This window comes from Schistocerca serialis, chromosome 2, assembly GCF_023864345.2.
Source record: "Schistocerca serialis cubense isolate TAMUIC-IGC-003099 chromosome 2, iqSchSeri2.2, whole genome shotgun sequence".
NCBI lineage: Eukaryota > Metazoa > Arthropoda > Insecta > Orthoptera > Acrididae > Schistocerca > Schistocerca serialis.
Genome location: NC_064639.1, coordinates 711874025 through 711897131, shown reverse-complemented (window position 1 = coordinate 711897131; position 23107 = coordinate 711874025). Strand labels below are relative to the sequence as shown.

General features: G+C 43.3%; 1 protein-coding gene across 1 annotated transcript in view; it reads left to right on the top strand.

The window, feature by feature from the left end:
- Positions 1-23107, top strand: part of LOC126457894 (calpain-9-like) — a 1049120-nt gene that overhangs the window by 1006261 nt on the left and 19752 nt on the right. The window contains exons 8-10 of the mRNA XM_050094564.1: positions 4740-4912; positions 12353-12558; positions 19989-20146. Of these exons, the coding sequence (XP_049950521.1) occupies positions 4740-4912; positions 12353-12558; positions 19989-20146 (537 nt within the window). The remainder of the gene's footprint in view (positions 1-4739; positions 4913-12352; positions 12559-19988; positions 20147-23107) is intronic.

Here is a 23107-nt window from a genome sequence, read left to right as displayed (position 1 = left end):
AAAGGAAGAGCAGATTTCAGTTCTTTGTTTCAAACTAGGAAAGATAAAAACACATTGAACTTGTCACTGGATAGAGGAAGCACCCAAATTTTATGTTCGCACAGACACTGTACCCCATATTCAACATGAGCACCATTCGTTGCTCGAGAAACGCTAAAACGGTAGTCCATTTCATTCCATACACGATGCAGCAGGTCCCTTCTTAATGGATCAACAGTTTCAACAATTCGATTGCTCAGCTCTTTAAGATTAGCTGCCATAGATGGGGACCAGGAATCTGTCATTTATACATCCCACTGAAAAAATAGCAACGTGTTAGGTCTTTGACCTGGGAGGCCAAAAGCAATGAACAAGATCTTGTTGTCCACCTCTTCCAGTCCAATTTTGTCGGGAGGTGATGTTGTGATTACAGCGCACCTCAAGGTGAAAATGAGGCGTGGTGCCGTCATGAATAAAAAGGAAATCAGTGGAATCTTCTTGATGTTGAGGAAACAACCAACTTAGCAGCATGTCCAGGTATGACATTTCTGTGACAGTTTCCTCCGCATAATAGCTAAGGTCCATAAACGTTGTGAACACAAATGCTACAAAACACATTCAGTTTCCTTGAATCTCTTTCATGTTCGATGACGACACAAGAATTTTGTGACCCCCAAATTCTTACATTGTGGCGGTTTACTGTACCCGATAGATAAAACGTCGATTCGTTTGAAAAGATGAATCGTTTGGAAAACAGTGTCCTCTGCCATACCCTGGAGAACTCAAACGCAAAATTCGTACTTTCTGATGTGGTCGTCTGGACATAACAGCTGCAGTAACTGCTTCTTATGCAGGCGTCGTTTCACAACTCGCCGTACTGTTGTTTGAGGAAGTTGAAGTTTCTGGCCTGCCAGTCTCGTGGACTTCCGATTGCTCCGTGTGAACGCATCTCGGACACGCTCGACATTTTTGATCAGACGGGCGTGGTCGACCAGTTCTTTCTTTTGCATAGGCAACCAACTTTCAAGAATTTTGTATGCCAGTCATAAATGTTCAGAAATGGCTGGATGGACGGTGGAATGCAAGTTGCACTTGAACGATCGATCGACTTCGCCCAAATTCCAACATACAAAATTATTTCTCTTATGGTGTAGTCACCACAATGCTACAAACAACAGCGCATCTGTGTCAGATCTTTGAACCGTCTTCTATCCAGTGACATGCGCAATGTGTTTCTACCTTTTATAGTTTGTCTGCAATAAACCACTGAAATCTGTTCTTTCTTTTCGAATCATTCGGTATGCCTCTGACGCAGTTATCTTTGCATAGTGCTATAAGTACCACTTTCGTAATCTCTTCTGTAATTGATTCTGAACGTCTTCTACCTTGGAAACCGAACTGTGCTGCTATGCATCTCCAGGTAGTTCATTAGTCTGTTTTTAGTAATTTTCTGTTGCTACTGCAGTGAACTTCATGTTGCAGCAAAAATACAAAATGCAGTTTTCTTTCCTCTGCGGACCACGATGCTTTCTGGCTGTTTTGTGCAACTGTTTTCGGTGGTGGTGTCACGACATTCATCATCTGTTAGCTGTGCTACTCTATTCTGCCGATTCAGCCTCGAATTAGAAATACTTTTTATTTGCGTACTTGCTATTGCTGTATTTTCAGATTCATCTTCCACCAAAGCATGTGTTGCGTAGTAATCATCGCACAATTTTACAAAATGATCTGCTGCTTTTCATTCAAGACATCTACGGCAAAAGTATAAGATCTTATTTTTGTAGGCCCTAAAATAAAAGTGCTAGGAATATGAAGAATAATGATTTGCTGTGTTCCAAGTATGTTTACCCTGATTTTAGTCACGAGGGAATAACGGCTGTCATGAAAAGGAGGTATTTAGCATATGTTTTGTTATAAAATTCTGCACATTGCTTACAGGAGACAAGGCACAACAATTAACACTTATTAGGATATGTTAATGTCACGTTGGCAGCAGTGATTCGCCATGTAATGAAAGAATATAATTTCAAGTATCGAAATCGATACACGCTTGAAGTCTGATGTTCCCTTTCATAACAATAGTCCAATTGCCAATTATGTCCTATTGTCACAGTTTTCTCCTTGTCTATTCCGGTACCTTATTAAAACAGAATTGCCCTGAAATAAAATCTTTGATGTCTTTGAAGCCATTTTTGAGGGGCGAAAGCAATTAAGTTTCAATGTAGTTAGTCATTCCATGATTTGTCTCTTAGCTGTAGAATGCTTACATGAAGTACTTTCAATCTTGCTTTTCTTTCTGGAGATATTAGTTTTTCCTTCGGTAAGGCATGGTATTCCGTTATACGCATTATGCAGTGTCTTATAAGCATGTTGGGTTCCCTTTATCTTCGACGTTTTCCCTTTTCATGAAGCCAACAGGTAACTCACTAACGCTACACCAAAAACCATCGCTGCTGCCCGCGGACATATGTTCCGTTATCGCTTTCTCTACTCAAACTACGAAAAATAGGGAGTAACGCTTTGTAGTTGACGCGGTCTTACCCAGCCAACTCTTAGCTGCTTGCTTGGCTTGTTGAACAATACGCCAACTTTTCCCACAACTTTCCCTTGTATGAGTTTCAAGCAAAGAGTACGATCTGGCCACTTCATGCGTGGAACCGTTATCTGTTTTTAACCATCATATCATAAGTATTTCACAATACCGTAACCTATTTCGACTACAAAGTGGTCTTCTGATTGCCAATAGATAAAAACAAGCGACAAAGAATCATTACAAAATCTAACGAGTAACGACATGCATCGTAAATCGGCAACGTATCGTTTCCAACGCGTTGCCCATAATACTGAACGCAGCAGGTACTATATAGGTCGACGTTTTATTTCGTTTCTTTGTCGATTCGTACATGTTTATATTCGCGAAAGGAGTATATAATTTGCCAGATTTTTAGTTATATTCGTTAGAGAAATGTGATATTATTTTGTATACAATTATTAAAAACTTCAAGAATTTTAAAAGTTTCAATGAGGAACACAGAGGGAGAATGGGTGGTGTGCTTGGGGGAGCGGCTGATATGCACGTGATGATATGGACACTTTAAACGAGCAGTTAGGTACCGGGTGGTTGTAATTAGTTGTGCAGCTACTGTGAAAGGTCGAGCGTTGTACAGCAACTAAACTTGGTAGATGTTCTAATGCGATATGCGCAGAAAAAGTAAAGTGTTGCAGTTTTCCCACCAGGTACAAATCTGACTCCGTGAATACAAGAAAGACGTATAGAAATGTTTCCATATCCAATGGATTAGGAACAGTATGTGGGCAGAAAAGGTCAAACAAGTGAGAAAGGCGTAATGTTGGTTTTATTATTAACTGCCGCTTACACAGTTTGTTCAGTATGAGCACTGGAGACATCGACGAGACGTTGCATCTGTAAAGCCGACAGATGAACAGTTGCTCGCAACTTTCCCAGTGGAATCTGAGCATCGTGCACCTTTATACTGGAATTCAGATCAGGAAGAGAGCGAACGTGTTCCTGGTAACCAGTTTCTATTACATATCCCCAGAGTCAAAACTCACATGGTTTCAGATCAGGGGATCTTGCAGGCCATGCATCTAGAAAACCTCTGGAGAGAGATTGTATTAAGCAGGTATACTGGGCGAGTGATACGAGGTATTGCCCCATCTTGAATGAAAATAATGTTTTACAGACAGTTGCACTCTTTAAAAGTAGAAATCAGACGCTGTACAAGGAGGTCTCAATAATTTGCATACATCACTGTACACGCGACAGGGCCTCTGGGTGTATTCCAAAGAAGAAAGAACCGAGGATAAAGCTGCTTGTGAATCTACACCGCACAGTCACATACGGCAAGTGCACAATGCGCGGTTTAACAGTAGCCCAAGTTCGGCAGTTCTGTCTATTCACCTCACCCTGTTGTGTAAAATGTGCCTCGTCAGTCCGTAGAATATTGCCCGACCACATGTCATCAACTTCGATCTGTGCAAGAGACCAAAGAGCAAATTCAGAACATTTCTGCGGATCATGATGTTTCTGTTGCTGCATCATTTATATCTCGTACAGGAACCAGTGTAAAACAAACTGCAAAACTTTCTGTACTGTTGACCACGGGATGGACAATTCTCGTGACACTGCATGAGCACTAGCTCTACCTGGGGACGTGCTGCATGGCCAGTTACAGCAACGAAACCTCTCAGATAACTTCCATTGGGATAAGACACCATCTTCCAGATGACACGTCGAGCTCAGCTGTGTTTCGAATTTCATTGCCTTCTTCTTTAAACCATTTGTTGACATCGAGTCTCTCCTCAGACTTTTCAGTCTTCGAATACTCTCTCATTGCAGCACTGCAATTGCCGCCGTTCATATAAAATAGTTTCACTAACCGTGAATGGTCTCTCTTTTCGATATCTGTGCTGTTCACTCACATTATGCGTTGTCAAATGAGAGCGTGGACGTCATACCGAAGCCAGATTTGCACCTTGTCGCGACAATCTGAAATAATTTTTTCTCCAGTGTAACTCGGTTCCGCATTCACGCATTGGAATATCTACAAACTTTTGCTGCATATGATAATTACATACCCACGATGGACCTCTGCAAGTAGCTGCAATTCAAGTGTACCAACGCGGTATATTAAAACAATGGTGAAAACGGGCAGTATGTAATTTTCCCCAAACTGTTATGTAGTGTACGCTGTGCCTCGCGGCGCACGGTGAGTGTTGACTGCGCTGTGCTGTTGCAGGATGTCGTTCGAGGACTTCGCGCGGCACTTCACGCACCTGGACCTGGTGCACATCGGGCCGGACGACTGGATGAGCGAGCCGGCGCTGCACTCGAAGCAGCCGTGGCGCGCCGTGCTGGCGCGCAGGCGCTGGCGGCCCGGATACAACGCCGGCGGCGGGCCGCACTTCGCCGGTGAGGACCCCTTCCTCTTTGTCTTCCTGTTCCGAATGGGGAGGAAATCTGTAGATGTTATGTATACGTACAGACGAAAAAAGGATTACAATTTCAGAAAAATTGGATGATCTGTTCAAGAAAAGAACTTCACAAACTGAGCAATTTAAAAACGCATTGGTCCACCTCTGGTTCTTATGCAAGCAGTTATTCGGCTTGGCATTGAGTGACAGAGTTGATGTGTGTCCTCCTGAGGGACACCGTGCCAAATTCTGTCCAACTGGCGCGTTAGATCGTCAAAATTACGAGACGGTTGGAGGGCTCTGCCCATAATGCTCCAAACGTTCTCTGTTGGGTTGGTATCCCACCATTGTCTAAGTGGGACACGTATTCAGCCTGGAATCTCATTGACTGGTGCACCAACTGTCTTCAGTGATGAGTCCCACTTCGAAACGAACCCCGATGACCAGCGCAGACGTATCTGGGCAAGCCACGGACAGTGGTCGGACACCAACATGACTGTTGCCCAGTATTCTAACCCTCCTTTTGTTGCCCTTCCTGGCAATCCATCCTGGGCTAACATTTCGGCAAGATAATGCCCGCGCGCACAAGGCTAGAGTTGCTACCACCTTGTCTTCGTGCTATCCAAACCCTACCTTGGCCAACAAGGTCGCCCGATCTCTCCCCAACTGAGAATGTCTGGAGCGTTGTGGGTTTTTTTATGACCTAACGCGCCAATTGCACAGAAGCTGGTACGGACCCTCTCAGGAGGACATCCAACAATTCTGTCAATCAATGCCAAGCCAAATAACTGCTTGCATAAGGGCAAGAGGTGGAACAATCATCCAATTTTTCTGAAACTGTAATCATTTATTTGCCTGTGTACATTACATATATCGATTTCCGTTCCATTCGGTTAGTTCCTTCGTGGTTGAAGTTTTTTTCCGTACGGTGTGTTAATAACATCCTCGAACCCTCAAAAGTGTTTTGGAGAGCTATATGTGGTGTACAACTGCTACCGATGGTCACGTGACTCTGGGTAGCTGGCGTAAGTCATGGTAGTGAAGTGGTGCGTACTGGCCAGTTCAGGGTATGGTATTCCTTTGGTAAGATGGGTCTATGTGAAGTCGTGACAGAATCGCGGGATTGTGTTATGTATCATGCTTGTACATATCCATGTCCTCACTGTGAACGATGTTGCCCGATTTGTTTGTGTGTCTACACAGACTGGCCAACGTTTGTATAAGGAATGGTGTACCACTCACAGACATATAACATGGCCTAAGAATAGTGGTTGTAAAAAGTTCATTACTGGCAAGGACTGCTGACGAATGCTATGCCTTGTCATAACAATCGCCTTCAACCCAACAGGAATTACTTTTGTCCGTAAATAGGGAACGGCATACACACTGTACCTTTATTGTCGAATACCTCGAAAACGGACATTGCTCATAGTACTAAAGCTGTACGTCTTCTGTGGACCAGGCAACACATAAACTGGACTGCAGCTGTCTGGAGGCGTGTGGCGTGACACGGCGGGTCGCGATGTTGCCTCTTTACAACAGATGTAATGCGTCCACTGCACCAATGCCCCAACGAATCGTTTAATCCATAGTGCGTGGATATAATTTAAGTCGGAGGTGCTTCTCTGGTTTTTGGAGGCGATTTTTGTACCAGAGCTTGGGCCCACTCACTCACGCTTCCGTGAACACGAACCATGGTTAAACTTCCTGGCAGATTAAAACTGCGTGCCAGACTGATACTTCAACTCGGGACCTTTCCCTTTCGCTGGCAAGTCTCCAACACATGAGCTATCCAAGCACAACTTACGAAATGTCCTCACAGCTTCATTTCCTCCGTACCTCATCTACTACCTCATCTCCCACCTTCTTCCAGCCGTACTAGTCCCGTGAGTTTCGTAGGAGAACTTCTGTGAAGTTTGAAAGGTAGGAGATGAGATACTGGCGGAAGTGGAGGTACGAGAACGGGTTGTGACTCGGGCTTGAATAGCTCACATGGTCGAGTACTTGCCCGCAGAAGGGAAAGGTCCCGATTTTGAGCCTCGGTCCGGCACATAGTTTTAACCTGCTAAGAAGCTTCGTATCAGCGCACACTATGCTGCAGAGTGCAGATCCATTCTGGATGACCAGGGACGATTATTTCAAAATTCTCGATGACCAGTTGTCGTCCTTCCTTCTACATCTTAATCATGGGCATGCTGTGAGCATCTCCATCTTACAGGATGACAATACCCGTATTCACCAGGTTGCATGCACATGTTTCCGGTTCAGTGAACATTAAGACATCCTATCACATCTCAGCTCATCCGCAAAATCACCCGTTCCCACTGAACATCTCTGGGACTATTTGGAACGGAAGGTGAAACGTAACAACCACAAACTGGTAGCTCTGCGATATCTTATCACCAGTGGGTGGCTTCACCTGAGTGTAGCATACCCGAAGAAACTTGTGGGCTCTCTCCCTCGACGAAGTGACGCCCTTATCAAGACTACAGGTGGTGTTCTCCGGTACTGGCGTGAAGTCTGCTGGCAGTGAATAATTTTTTCCTGTATGTTTATTTGCCCTCACTGGCTGCAGTGCGTCGTATCTCACTTTCAGCCACTCGTTCTCGCAGTTGAGCATTACACTGAGTGTCAACAGTGAGGTTGCTGCATGTAGCTCAATAATAAATTGTGCCACTATATGAATAGTGCGGCTCTGTTTGGCTACTGCAGCTGACATTTCTGAAGTGTTGGCAGAAGAGCCAACACCGTGTTGCTAGAGGCCGAAATGCACGCGTTTAATTACACGCAGACTGGCGTGAGGTCTGGAACAGGTCAGAGAAATAAGACTAGCAAAACAGAAGGTAACTGGTGGAATACTTAACTTTAATCCATAATTGGAGAACATCGCTCTTGATGGTACATGTTTTATAATTTCAATATTAACTGGTAATGGCGCCTTGCTAGGTCGTAGCAAGTGAAGTAGCTGAAGGCTATGCTAACTATCGTCTCGGCAAATGAGAGCGTATTTGTCAGTGAACCATTGCTATGAACGTCGGCTGTACAACTGGGGCGAGTGCTAGTAAGTCTCTCTAGACCTGCCGTGTGGTGGCGCTCGGTCTGCAATCACTGACAGTGGCGACGCGCGGGTCCGACGTATACTAACGGACCGCGGCCGATTTAAAGGCTACCACCTAGCAAGTGTGGTGTCTGGCGGTGACACCACATTTTCATTGTGCAGAATTCCTACATATCCTAATACCCAACAGAAAAGCACCTCCTCCCCTTGGTATTATAAACAAAGATGGATATCCTAAATACATTTGACTAGTTTCTCTACTGCACTGGATGGCTTGTAGCTGAGTTAGAACTGGTGAGTAGTTTCGCACGTCGAATACATGTCATCTGGTTTAGTGACCTCAAGATAGTATACTGGGTGTAATGGGTATAAGTGCAGATATTTCTATCGGTGGCTGAGAACGGCGCACTGAACAACATTACATCACTACTTACGTCATCTGCTGACTAATAATTACAGCTATTACAACTTGTGTGTTTGTAGGTTGGTTAGTGATTCAAAGTACATGTGGCCAGAGTAAGCCATTAATGCTAATTTTCTCCCGGGCAGCAGGTCAGAAGTGTAGATATGTGGACGCAAGCCGCGCGCAGTGACCGCGCTGTTTGAGGCGTCTTGTTACGGATTGCGCGGCCCCTCCTGCCGGAGGTTCAAGTCCCCCCTCGGGCATGGGCTTGTGTTTTGTTTGGTCCGTTAGGAATTCACACACATTTGATCATTTGTGGAAGCAAAACGGTTAGCCAATACTGACAGCCGTAGTCCAGGGTGCAGTAACGACAATGCAGAAAACACCGTTTAGTAAATTATGTGACGTGTTTTTGGGAAGACAGTTAGGCGCAAGCAAAAAACAACTAACACACTGAAGAGCGTACATATTAAAGTACCACATACAAAAATATTTGGCACGGGTACTGACTATGGACAGGTCCCATAGGCACATGTGGCCGGCGTTGTCGCCTCTGGTGGGGAGGGTTTCTGATCTTTCTAAGTATAGTACAACCACTTTTGTTCAGTAAGCAAACACTAACAATTAATGCTATAAATAGGACTCAGTGAGTAAGGTAAAGTGCCGCAAATAGGACTCGGTGAGTAAGGTTCAGTGCTGCAAATTTTTTGATGCACATATTGATGGAAATTTGAACTGCATCAACCCTGTTATTCAGATTCAAACATCTGGGTTCAGCAACTTTTCCCCTTCGGAGACTGATAATTCTGTAAATGAAAACCAACATTTTAACATATTTTGCACATTTCCACTCATTAATTGTCTTACGGTACATTTGCATATTTTTGGACTGGTCGTTACTTAGAAAGTGGCGTACTTAGTGCATAAAAGCGAGCAATTAGAATAATATTTGGTGCACACTTACAGTCACCTTCTAGACGCCTCTTCACAAGGAGTTAGGCATTCAGACTGCATCATCATAACATTTACATTCACTAATGAAATTTGCCGAAAATAACCCTTCGTAATTTAAGAACGTCACAAATCTTTACATACACAACACTAGGGAACAAAATCAACTTCATCAGTTATTACGAAAGCTGTCAGCGCCTCAAAAAAGAGTTAAACATGCAGCCACAAAAGTCTTTTATCGTTTGCTCCAAGCATAAAATGTCTGGCATGTAGCAAAGCAAATTTTAAACGTAACCTAATTTTTTGTGGTTAGCGTATTCTTTCCGATGGATGAATATTCACTTAAAACAGTTTTAGTATATGCTGTACACCAAAAAGATCTTTACCTGACTGAGAGAGAATAGTGATATCCACAGATACAATATTTCAGTTGTAACATTAGTAGTGACGAAGCCTGATACGCTCATTTTCATTAAGTTTAAACTACTGTGTTCTTTAGTAACCTGTAATTGGCCAACACAGACTGTCACACAAAACAAGCAGGTAAGGAAATATCCAAAACAGAAAACTTACTCGTTCCTTATGACTGCGATTTAAATCGTGCTAATGTTCCCTTTAACATATAATTCACTAACTAGCTGATAAATTTCAGAATGAAATTCTGTCGTCAGTTACACCATTAGGAAATTGATTTCGTGTAATTTCCTAATAGTGTAACTGACGACAGAGTTTTATTCTGGAAAAATAACAGCAGTGAATAAAATACATCTATAATCCAGACGGCACTGCATGCAAACAGAAAAACTGTATCGAAAAAACTGTACTCGCTGTCTGATTATTACAAAGGTTTTTGCAAAATGTATCCTTTACGTCAAATATTTCTCTACCATGTATTTTGTGAAAATGGTATAGGAGTGGCAAATCTGAGTGCAAGCCATATGAATAGAAAACTTTATTCATTCTCGTCCGAAGAATGAAATCAACTAAACCAAACCAATAAAAAAAAGTTTTCACTAAAACCTTCCGTTATTCAAACCCACCATAACTGAGCAGATTAAAACTGTGTGCCGGACTGAAACTCGAGCCTTTGCTTTTCGCGGACTAGTGCTCTACCGACTTTTTATTTTATTTTACTTTTTTTGTTCGTTACTGTTCGGGGCGGACGTCCCACGACGCCCGTTCAAGTTCATTGTTGATCCGTTAACTCGGCTATTTTACTGCACGGGTTAGATAACGCTTTGACAGAACACACTGAGCTACCGTGACGGCACCGACTGAGCTACCAACGCACTGCTGACGATCCGTCCTCATAACTTTACTTCTGCAGTACCTCGTCTCCTACCTTCTATTTGCCCGCGGAAATAAAGGTCCTGAGTTGGAGTCTCGGTGCGGCAATCAGTTTTAATCTGCCAAGGCATTTAAATCAGGGTACATACCGCTGCAGAGTGAAAATTTTCGTTCCGAAGGCAGCAACACTTCACCTAAAAAACCTTCGCTTGTCTAATCAATGTTTACAATATCATAATACAGCCTTCTCTGAACTCGCGGTTAGAGACGCCATGTCACGGATTACGCAGCCCCTCCCGCCGGAGGTTCGAGTCCTCCCTCGGGTATGGGCGTATGTGTTGCTCTTAGCATAAATTAATTTAAGTAGTGTGTAAGTCTAGGGACCAATGAGCTCAGCAGTTTGGTCCCTTAGGAATTCACACACATTTGAACATTTTTTTGAGCCTTCTCTGTAACTTTACGTCCGTTCTGCAAGCCATTTCTATCCACTCAGAAGCACAGCCAACACCCGACTCTGTCACTACATCTACATCTACATTTACATTTTTACTCTTTAAGTCACCCAACGGTGTGTGGCGGAGGACACTTTACGTGCCACTGTCATTACCTCCCTTTCCTGTTCCAGTCGCGTATGGTTCGCGGGAAGAACGACTGCCGGAAAGCCTCCGTGCGCGCTCGAATCTCTCGAATTTTACATTCGTGGTCTCCTCGGAAGGTATAAGTAGGGGGAAGCAATATATTCGATACCTCATCCAGAAACACACCCTCTCGAAACCTGGACAGCAAGCTACACCGCGATGCAGAGCGCCTCTCTTGCAGAGTCTGCCGCTTGAGTTTGCCAATCATCTCCGTAACGCTATCACGCTTACCAAATAACCGTGTGACGAAACGCGCCGCTCTTCTTTGGATCTTCTCTATCTCCTCTCTCAACCCGACCTGGTACGGATCCCACACTGATGAGCAATACTCGAGTATAGGTCGGACGATTGTTTTGTAAGCCACCTCATTTGTTGATGGACTACATTTTCGAAGGACTCTCCCAATGATTCTCAACCTGGCACGCGCCTTACCAACAATTAATTTTATATGATCATTCCACTTCATATCGTTCCGTACGCATACTCCCAGATATTTTACAGAAGTAACTGCTACCAGTGTTTGTTCTGGTATGATATAATCATACAATAAAGGATCCTTCTTTCTATGTATACGCAATACATTACAGTTGTCTATGTTTAGGGTCAGTTGCCACTCCCTGCACCAAGTGCCCATCCGCTGCAGATCTTCCTGCATTTCGCTGCAATTTTCTAATGCTGCAACTTCTCTGTATACTACAGCATCATCCGCGAAAAGCCGCATGGAACTTCCGACACTATCTACTTAGAATGCCTACTTCAACGACACCGCTACTAGTAACCAAAGATCACACTGCTTGTACTCGTAACCTCTGTGGCGTAACATATCGACTGTTGAAAACTACCGTTTGAAAAATGTTTATTGTGCAAACATGAAATAAGACACAGTCAATGAAAATGCAAAGCTCAGATCACTTTCTTCGAATACTAAAAATAAAATAGAAACCTTATAAGTAGCACACGCTAGTGTAAGTTAGCTGTCATGACGGTACGAATATCTGCTGTACGGTGCCGGACACGTTTTGGCCCAGTACTCGATACTGATAGGTGTATTGGCACAACTAACCAGAATACTGCAGCTGTGGTTCTCGCTGTTGCTCGCAGAGACGACGGCGACGAACCCGCAGTTCCACGTGCAAATCCCGCGCACGTCGGCCAGCAAGTGCCACGTGGTGGTGTCGGTGACGCAGGCGTACGAGACGCAGCCGCCGGACGGCAAGAAGCGGCGGCCGCTCTACGCCATCGGCTTCGCCGTCTACGAGGTGCCGCCCGCCACCGCCCGCCTCACACAGCACTTCGTTGCCGAGCACGTGAGTAGCCAAGAGCCTGCAGCAGGCCCACCACGATCCTAGTGCGCTAACGTCAACAGAAGCCGTGACACCGAGAGGGATACAATACCACCGAGCAAAGGGTATGCGCTGAAACGTGGAAACACCGAACACACAACACATTATCGTGCCTGAAAAGATGCTGGAAAACTGTTGCATTCAGCTTCCAGTCGTCTCGGAATAGATAAATACAGGTTCTGTATGGTTTTCAAGGAAATCTTATACTATTCTTCCTGCAAAATTGTCGCAAGTATAGGTAATGGTGATGGAGGTGGACAGTGAAGAAGCACCGTTCTTTCGAAAGTAGACCACAAAGGTTCAGTAATGTGATATGATGACTGTTGTGGGCAGGGGAGATGCAACAGTTCATCCTCGTGCTCACAAAACCAGCCCTGGATGATGATGCGAGCTGTGTCAGCATGCAGCCCAGTGTGCAGCCCCCCCCCCCCCCCCCCGGCCCTCCTTACTAATCGGTTAATCGCGTACGTCCAATGAATTTGGTTTTTGACAAGGTTATCGTCACCGAAGAAAATTTGACCGGGTAGTGGAGAGAGGTGTGCTAAAATTGTTCTAATGAACATCGTGTTCCATTCCTCCATTTTCTACTTACTTGGATTTTGTTTAGTACTTTAAACATTGCCATCACTCACGTAAAGTACGAAACGAAGAGCCGGTACTACGTGAATCAAAGAGTCCACAACAAATATTATTGAAATAATACAGAAATTAACTAACACGGTCGTCAGCCCAATTGGGCGCTCTCTGTTCAATATCCAAGCGATAATACGGACAGCAATGAAACGTAGCTGTTTGGCTGTACGTGTGGCGACAGAAGGTAGACATAACGGGTGTTCAAAAAGTCTCTCCGCATTGCCGTATGATTGTTAGCCGCGCGTGCCGTATGATTGTTCGCCTGCCTGGGTTACTTCCCTTCAAGTGGACTCTCCCAACATTCCACCGTTTCGTTTATCTTAGCCAGCATCAGTAGTATCGTTGGTGTGTGTCGTTACGTGTTGACGTGAAGGTTTAAATTTAGTTCCTTTGTTCGTTTGTTTCGTTTTTGTCACTGTTAAAATGCTAACCATTGAAGAACGTGTGTTTTTAGTCGAACAAGTGTTCAAAGCTGGCAGTAAATACATAGTTTCAGTTCGTCAAACATTTAATTCAGTTTTCCCGGAGACAACACTCCCACATCGCGATACTGTGCGAGATTTGATTAACAATTTCGAAGTACGGGTTCAGTAACAGATGCACCGAGAAGTGGTCGTCATAGCGTTTTTCTGAGGATAAACTACTCGATATTTCCTATAAAATGACCATGAGTCCGAACAAGTCAGTAAGAAAACCCGCCCAGGAAGTCGATGTTAGTGTCGGAACGGCGCACACAGCTATAAGGAAAAAATTAGAACTTTTCCCACACAAAGTGACAGTCGTGCAACAACTGAAAAATAATACTGATCATGGGCAGAGACTGCATTATTGTCAATGGTTCAAAAATTTCGTTCAACGAAATGGAAGGGATATTCTTAATGAAACGTTTTTCACTGATGAGGCGTGGTTTCATTTATCCGGGTTCATGAACTCGCAAAATTCTCGTATGTGGAGTACTGCAAATCCATTGTGTATTCATGAGGAACCACTTCATTCTGTGAAAATAAGAGTTTGGATTGCAATTTCTAGACGTCGGATTTTGGGTCTCATATTTTTCAAAGAAACAATAAACGCACAGCGATACTGCAGTGATATTCTGTACCCATTCATAAGAGAACTTGTGTTAAGTGAAATACTGAACGGTTATTTTCAACAAGATGGTGCAACCGCACATATAGCTCGCGTTTCAATGTCACTGCTTGCTGATGTTTTTGGTGATCGCATAATTTCACAGGGACTTTGGGCTCCACGATCGCCTGACTTTTCCTTCTGGGGTGCAGCGAAAGCAACTGTCTATAAAAACAGCCCAAAATCCGTCGATGAATTGAAAACTGCAATATTCACTTTCACTGCTTCTGTTACAGAAGAAATGTTACAGCCTGTGTTTGGAAACGTGATTAGACTAATTGAATTGTGTATTCAACACCAGGGGGGACACTTTCAATATTTAATGTGAAAATTTGTGAGTAAAAATGAATATTCTATAAATTAATAACTTGTATTTCACTGAGTTTCATTTCAGTATATTCACTGCGGCATACGGGACGCACGGCTAACAATCATACGACACTGCGGAGAGACTTTTTGAACACTCCGTACATTTCTGACATCACAACACGTTACGAAATAAGAATGAACAAAGAAAGCAATTGTCTTATGTAATTAATAATCGGAAATGTTAATTTGGAAGAGATATTTAAACTCGTCATTGAGAAGTAAATGATTGACTGCGTTGCGACGATAGTTTTCGTTACCTCAGATGAATTATTCTTACATTCACAAGATTCCTGCTTATTTCTGGCTACGTTCTTTGAATTGATTGTAATTAGTACAAAAATGTACTAGTTTGAATAAGCAATTATTGTCTTTTAACAGCCTGGCAATGTCGAAATACTAGCCAAGATGGCACACAAGAGGGTTATTACAGTAGACACTTTCTTACTTTTGAGACTGTCAAAATTATTTTTAGTTACTTCACATTGTCTCCATTTAATTCATAAGAATAACATTGCTTCTGAATATTACTGAACGACACAGTTAACTTATTGAGGCTTCATTATTGATTACCTTCAGTTATCTTTCCAGCGTCCGCCCCATAAGCTGAATGGTCAACGCGTTGGAACGCCATGCCCGGGGGCCCGTGTTCGCTTCCCGGCTGGGGAGGGAGATTTTCTCCCCTCAGGGACTGGGTGTTGTACTGTCCTCATTTCATCCCCATTGTCGACGCGCAAGTCACCCAATACGGCGTCGCACTCAATAAGACCTGCACTTGGCGTCCGAACTTCCCGTCTGGGAACTCCCGGCCACTGACGCCATGCGCTCATTTCCGTTTCCATCTTTCCAGCAAGCAAAGAACGATATCAGTGACAGTATTTTATTACGTTTTTTAGCTTTAAACAACGAAAATCAGGTATTCAATAACTTAAAAGGAACTGAACCCAAGACAATGACTGAGGACAATGGCATGATTAGGTATCTACAGTTTGCACGAATGTTACTTATTATTCGTTTAAAATCTCTCAGATTGTGCCACCGGGTAATCCATCGCCAAGTTCCGAACGTGAACGAAAATGAAACTTGTTCGCTGCAGACTGAACCATCGTCTTCGTTGTCGTCGACAATGCCCCTGTTGCTTCATGTGATACTGCGGGCACACTTTGATCAGCAGTGTCCAATTATGAGGCAGGATCTTGATGTTATTGGAGTCTCTTACATTTTCCCACACTTCTCAAGCTCTTGGTGCCTCACTCGCATCAATTCCGGCTCATATAGGCCCGGCTTTCTGCTGTACGTACCATTTTGGTGCGTTCTGTCAACAACAGTGAAAGTCTTGCGTGCACTCTGCTCCGGCGTCAGCCTCGCGTCAGAAACAGCGCTACTACCCAAGCTTTTGCTCTCTGCTTTTCTTAACATTCCCCAATGGCATTAACCCAGAATAATCACATCCAAATATATAATAATTTATACAGTTTACAGTACATGTTAAATTTCTTATTAACACATAGTAGCTAAAGTTTTACAGAACAAGTACACCATGTTTACAATAAACTTCCTTGGCAAAATTTTTTTGGTAGCACATCTGTGTTATAGTCAAAAACAGGAGCCCTGTCCCCTTCGAACGCAGCATCACCACTGCGGAACAAACACTGTACCATGGGAGGGACCTGACCGCCCAAACTGGTCACATAATCCTCGGCAGTGACTTCACCTTGCATAGCAACCGTGAGGCGCATGGAATACCACGATGTGTTTCGTCAAATCATCACAGAGGAACCGCCATGTTTTGTTCTTGGGACGTGAACTCAACCAGAAGTTGGAAACAGTGTGAAACAAGACTCATTCGACCACGTGACGTTCTTCCACTGCTCTATAGTCCAGGTGTTACGGCTTCGACGCCACGTTCCCCTGTCTCGCGCATTTCCATCATCGACGTGTGCTTTTGTAAACCCAGCTCGCCCTCCAGTTCCCTGATTACGCAGCTCCCTTCGTATTGTTTTGGTGCTGACGTTTGCGAGTGCGACGTTCAGTTCAACAGCGACACTTGCAGCAACCGCCCTCTTGTTTTTCTCTACAATCCGCTTCAATGACTGTCCGTCACGATCGCTCAACACTTACTTTTCTCCGCGTTGTCACTTAGCAAATGTGTTTTCGGACTTGCTCTGCAAACGGTATAAATCTTCTGTGCTGTGCCTTTTGAAACACCCTACACTTGGCCTACCCTGGTTACGGAAGCTCCTACTAAGAGCACCAGCAATTTGTCCACGTTTTAATTGACTTAGCTCTGACATAAGGCATTCACAGCTACACAGAACATTGTACTATGTATGACTGACACTTGCAGCGCCTTGAGGACATGTGCCGTTCGTGGTCAAGTAAAGCGCAACCTGCAGGCAGCCTGGCATCTGCATTTATGTTCAAGCACGCATTTCTCGAGGTGTTTTCATATTTTTGTCCAACCCCTGTGCATGTGTCAATACAGACAATCGTTGTACATGGAAATATTTTTCACCAAGCAGCCTCCAAAATTTATACGAGTAACACTCCACATTCGGAGTGTAGGACTCCATTTTCACTGCACTTGAAAATGGCACACGTTAGCCGAAACACATAAAAAAATAACAATAAAGTGATGAAATACTGATGTCTAGTTCTAATTTTTTTCTCACCGTCCCTGTTCAGTTTGCAAATGGTACGAAGGAAGAACGACTGCAGATAAACATCCGTATGAACTCTACAATTCCTCTGAGGTTTTCGTCATGGTCATCTCGCGAGACGTATGTGAGAGGAAGTCGTACGTTTGTTGCTCGGTATAAGGCTTTTCCTCTGTATAATGAACACAGCTGCACGTCCAACTGTCTGTGAAATAATGCTTATTAATGAATTTTTAAATAAATGTGAATTATATTGTTCTTCTGTTGAACTTCTTACCACCACAGGATGTGCAAAATATTGCCTTTTTTGGGTGCAAATAAAATTTATTTTAGCATTTCGTTGACAATTTACGAGTAAAAAGTATGAATTTCTCTCTACGTACAATGAAAAGAAAGAAAGAATATATTACGTGAAACATTTAATATTTGAAATATTTCTGTTCTATGTGGTAGAGCTCGAATCATGGCTCCACAGAAAGCCTCACCTCGCATACACCATAATGAAACGACTAATCTGCATTTGTGCTCCAGCGTACTGCAACTGACGGTCACCCGCTAACACTCATTTGCAAAATGACTGCAATAAATTTTCAAATGTCGTTCAGGATGACTGTTTTCTTCGTCAATTAGGTAAACCGTAAGTAGGATCTTCGTTCGTGTCATCAACATCAAAACGATAATGTTCAGATTCTTGAAGTATGCGAAAAATATTTGCGTCGCAGAGTGGACTAGTTGCAGACATATTGCTTCGAGTACACACTAACAGTGGCGTCTCACACGCAACTTACTAGTTTGGTTGTTTCGACTGCGATTGACTGCTTAGACTGCATTGTCGTCAACCTGACTTACATGTAAACTACGAGTATTTACGTCCATTTTCTTGATTGTTGGATGACTAATATTACTCACGAGAATTAATGCTTCTGTGACGAACGCTGCTCGTAAAATTACGGGCGTGGCAGCCCTCGCTAAGATGTTGTGTCTGTTAAAATAACGGGCATGAGCTTCTTTCCAACTGTGAAAACATAATATTACGTGCATGGCATTCTAACTGTGATCTCACATAAATATTGTGTGATCCTATCAAAACTACGAGAGGCCCTTTATCTAACCACGTAAATCTACAGTGTCTATTTTTTAATCTTTCGGAAAAAGTTGATATTTCATGAAATTCAAAGACTTATTTTTCCAGTTAGCAAAGTATGTTCGTCAGTTACCTACTTCCTAGATCTTGAACAGCTGTCTTAGTTTACCAAACTTTCAGAGATTTGCTTCAGGCTGCGAAGCTTTCTGGTAAAACAGTTTCCTATTTTATCATAACGGGAACTTGTCAGGTTCATAGTGAATTTGCTATTGTGAAAATACAGACTTAACATCTGTGTATCTCTAACAGCAAATCATCCTTCATTCTAAGCTTCCTTGCCCTTCTGTTCTGGGTTTTTACAGCTTGCCTTACGTTCACAGACTTTTGTTTTAAGATGGCGGATTGCAAAACTATATCACAGCATGACCTGCTGGCACAAAATTGCAATTTTGTTTAATTGTGTCCGTTAACAAACGAATTTGCCGACGCCACTCACTGTTGCTTAATAGAAGGGGAGTATCCCTGCATTTACGAAACTGTAATATTCTGGTGTCATTGGCTGAAAGTAATTTTTCCAGTGATTGGTGTTACTAGAATGAGATTTTCACTCTGCAGCGGAGTGTGCGCTGATATGAAACTTCCTGGCAGATTAAAACTGTACTCACAGCTTTACTTCTGCCAGTACCTCGTCTCCTACCTTCCAAACTTTACAGAAGCTCTCCTGCGAACCTTGCAGAACTAGCACTCCTGAAAGAAAGGATATTGCGGAGACATGGCTTAGCCACAGCCTGGGGGATGTTTCCAGAATGAGATTTTCACTCTGCAGCGGAGTGTGCGCTGATATGAAACTTCCTGGCAGATTAAAACTATGTGCCCGACCGAGACTCGAACTCGGGACCTTTGCCTTTCGCGGGCAGGTGCTCTACCAACTGAGCTACCGAAGCACGACTCACGCTCGGTACATACTTTAAAGTTTGGAAGGTAGAAGACGAGGTACTGGCAGAAGTAAAGCTGTGAGTACCGGCCGTGAGTCGTGCTTCGGTAGCTCAGTTGGTAGAGCACTTGCCCGCGAAAGGCAAAGGTCCCGAGTTCGAGTCTCAGTCGGGCACACAGTTTTAATCTGCCAGGACGTTTCGATTGGTGTTACTGGCTAACGCTCGAATATAACGCAACGTGCGACTTGTGAAAGTATAACTGCAGAGAGCAATTGCCGGTACTGAGGGACACACACACACACACACACACCAAAACGAAAACAATTAATGCGCAAGTCTTCTGCAAACTTTTTCATTTTATTCAAATTATTCTAATGCCCAGACGTAGGTGGAAATAGATCTGTAACTTGGTCCTACTGTTGAGAGTCCAGTCATTGTTGCTGTATGCACGAAATATTGGTTTTGACCGAAATGACAGAATACGAATTTTTGACAACTATTGCTAAGTGAGCCACTACGTTTACATGAATAGACAGAGTAGTTGGTTCCTTGGCTGGTGCTCTGAGGCAGGCGTTGGTCCTGGTATTGCAGAAGCCGCTCGACGTGACGAACCACTCGGTGGCCCGTGAGGTGGTGACGTTCTTCACGCTGCCTCCGGGAGACTACATCGTCGTTCCACAGACCAACGTGCCCAACTGCGACGGCAAGTTTCTCCTCAGGATATTCACCGACGAGCAGAGCAATATCTGGTAATATTCTTTCGTATAATACACATTTAACATAATGTAAAATTAACCTGTGAACATCTTTCAGCAGCCTCTTCAAAGATCTCGAAATACTTTCACATGGCATGCACTGCCTGAGAAAAAAAGGAAGCATCCAGAAGGGGAGGACGAAACGAAATGAAACTTCATGGGTTGAGAGGGTATATCACGTTATTTCAGTGCTTACACAATTGAGTCAACTTTAAACTTGGCATCACGAACCTTCTTCTCAGTAGGAGATCACATCTCTTCTGCCAAGCATGCAATGATTCGGTAGGGAAGAATGTTATAAAGCTTTTGTATTTTATACTGAGGCAAGCTGACCCACTAGCATTGAAGCTGATCCTTGGTACCATCATACTGGCACTCGGAAGGAGCTGACATTCTGGTCCACATGTTCTATTGGGGATAGAACTGGTGATCCAGCTGGCAATAGGAATACCTCAGTGTCATGCAGACAAGTCACGGAGACACATGCCATGAGTATGAATTATCCTGTTAAACAATGCCACCACGATGCTATCACATTGGAGGTAACATATGGGGAAGCAGTCCTGCAAGCAGTGACCTGAAACGACACCTGATGGCTCCCCACGTCATGATGCATGGAGTAACACTGCTGTACCTCTCCAAAACATTGGGAGAATGGGCTCTTCCCGGGTTGGCACCACACTCACTGAAAATAGGTTGTCTAGGATAGTTTAGACTGCAGTTCATTGCTGAATGTAATGTGGTGCCATTAGCAGACATGCTTCCTGGTGTTGGGACTATGAAAAATGAAGCCATTAGTGTTGTCGTGTTAACGGCAGCCTACAAATAGGACATTAATATCCTTGTGCGGATTCTACTAGTCGCCAACTGACATTACAGGTTGACACAGAATGATGCAAGGAAACCATTTACTTGTTCCCAGATGGCAGGCACAGATGTGAAGGGGTTATGAAGTGCTTGGTGCACAACACTGTGGTACTCTCTTGCAGTGGTTAGGCGTAGTCAGCCAGAACCTTGGCAATAAGTGTACCTGCCCGCACGTTCCCAAACAGTCCATCATCAGGCCATTGTCTCATTTGAATGCCCCGCAAATGTGGATTGCATGATTCAACCTGCTGCCAAAATGGAGACACCATCCAGTATGCAAATTTTGTGGAAGGCCACCTCTGGCACTGTTCTCAGTCTACATCCAAAAGTATCTCTTATTTCATTTTATACTGGCCTTACTTAGACCTTGTTTTTGTTCCAAACAAATTTGTAATAGGATCTTTAGAAAATGATGTGTTAATAACTTTCTGACTGAATGTATGAATTGAATTACTGAAGAAATGGATCAATAAATCAATGAATATATCTTCTAATCAAAAATTTGTTTCTCTTGTGTGGCAAAATGTTATCTAATTGTACAACTTCTTCAACATATTTACAGCCTTCCAAAACCCTGTTATTTCTCAGGGGATTACCAGGAACAAGAATAGCCTCTTATTAAACCTCTTTTCAATCTGAAACATCCACTTTGGTCAGTTGTGCTTAATTAGAGAGTGACTAACTGGTTTTGAATCTGTAGATGGAAAAATTCGCATTCCCCTCAATTGGCTGGCAAGAAGAGTGCAGATTGTGGTGCAAAGTTACTAGTCATCATCTCCTGCTGATAAATACCAAGCTTTTCTGCATTCTCTCAAGAAGTTATGCCATGTGGAAAATTACAGATTATTAGTATAACATTAAGCATGGTGATCCCTGTCATGTTGTTCAATGGTAGGAGGCTATATTCAGGTGCTGTATTTCACCATCTCCTTTCTCTTATCATCATCAAGAATTTAAGAGTGTTGTCACACACTAGTTAAGTTAATAAGTTAATATGGAAGCAGTTCAGAGTTCTTCATTGTCACTATAATGATTGTGATTGTGGAAGTGATTTTCTGTTTGCTTCCCTCAAGCCTCTGTGTTGAATACATAGTTGGATAATGCAGGTGACAGAAGAGTGCTTATGAAATTTAAAGAAGTACAAAGACTTATGGAATGTCGTGAGATAGAAGTTGAATTCATGTGATGCATGTGTCAGTGACATATGATGTGAGTCCTTGCCCAGACAGACAGGATGATTGGGGCATTTAAATGGCAGTGTGGCCATTAGGAATTTTCTATCAGGTGGTTATAATTAATGTGCAGCTACTCATACAGGCCCAAAATGGGCTATATAGCAGCAAAACTTGTTAGATATGTCGATGCATTAATACAGAACTGATTTACACTGGAAAACAATTACTTTGACTTGTGGCCACCAGGTGAAAATCTGGCACTGTACACTGTATGATGGCATGTCATCCATACTATCATTTGACAAGCCCTGATGTGAATGAACAATATGCTTTATGCAAAAGGCAGCAGTTACAGTGTTGCATTGAGAGAGTATTGCTGACTGCAATGTCTGATTAGAGTCCTGATGTCATGATTTAAAGAAGATGATAATGAAATTTGAAAACACGGGTGAGCCTGGTGTGGCTCCTTGAAGAGGGAGGTATCCTATCCCAGTGGAAGTTATTGGCAAGGCTGCTGTTGCTATAACTGACCATGCAGCACATGCCCTGGATAACGCTAATGTTTTTTGTAGTGTCATGAGAATTGTCCATTCTACAGTTAACAGTATGGAAAGTTTTGCAGTCTATTTTGCATTGGTACCTGTACAAGATCTAGACAGTGCAGCAACTGAAACCTCATGATCCACAGCAACATTCTGAATTTCTCTTTGGTTTTTGGCATGGATACAAATTGATGAAGCTGGCCAAACTGGATGACAAGGCAAATTTTACACAACAACATGCAGTGACTACACAGGACTGCTGAATGTGGAGTACTGTTAAACCTTGTGTTGTGCATGAAGAGGCATTGCACTCACTGTGTGTGAATGTATGGTGTGGATTCACATTCACCTCTATTCTTGGTCTGTTTTTC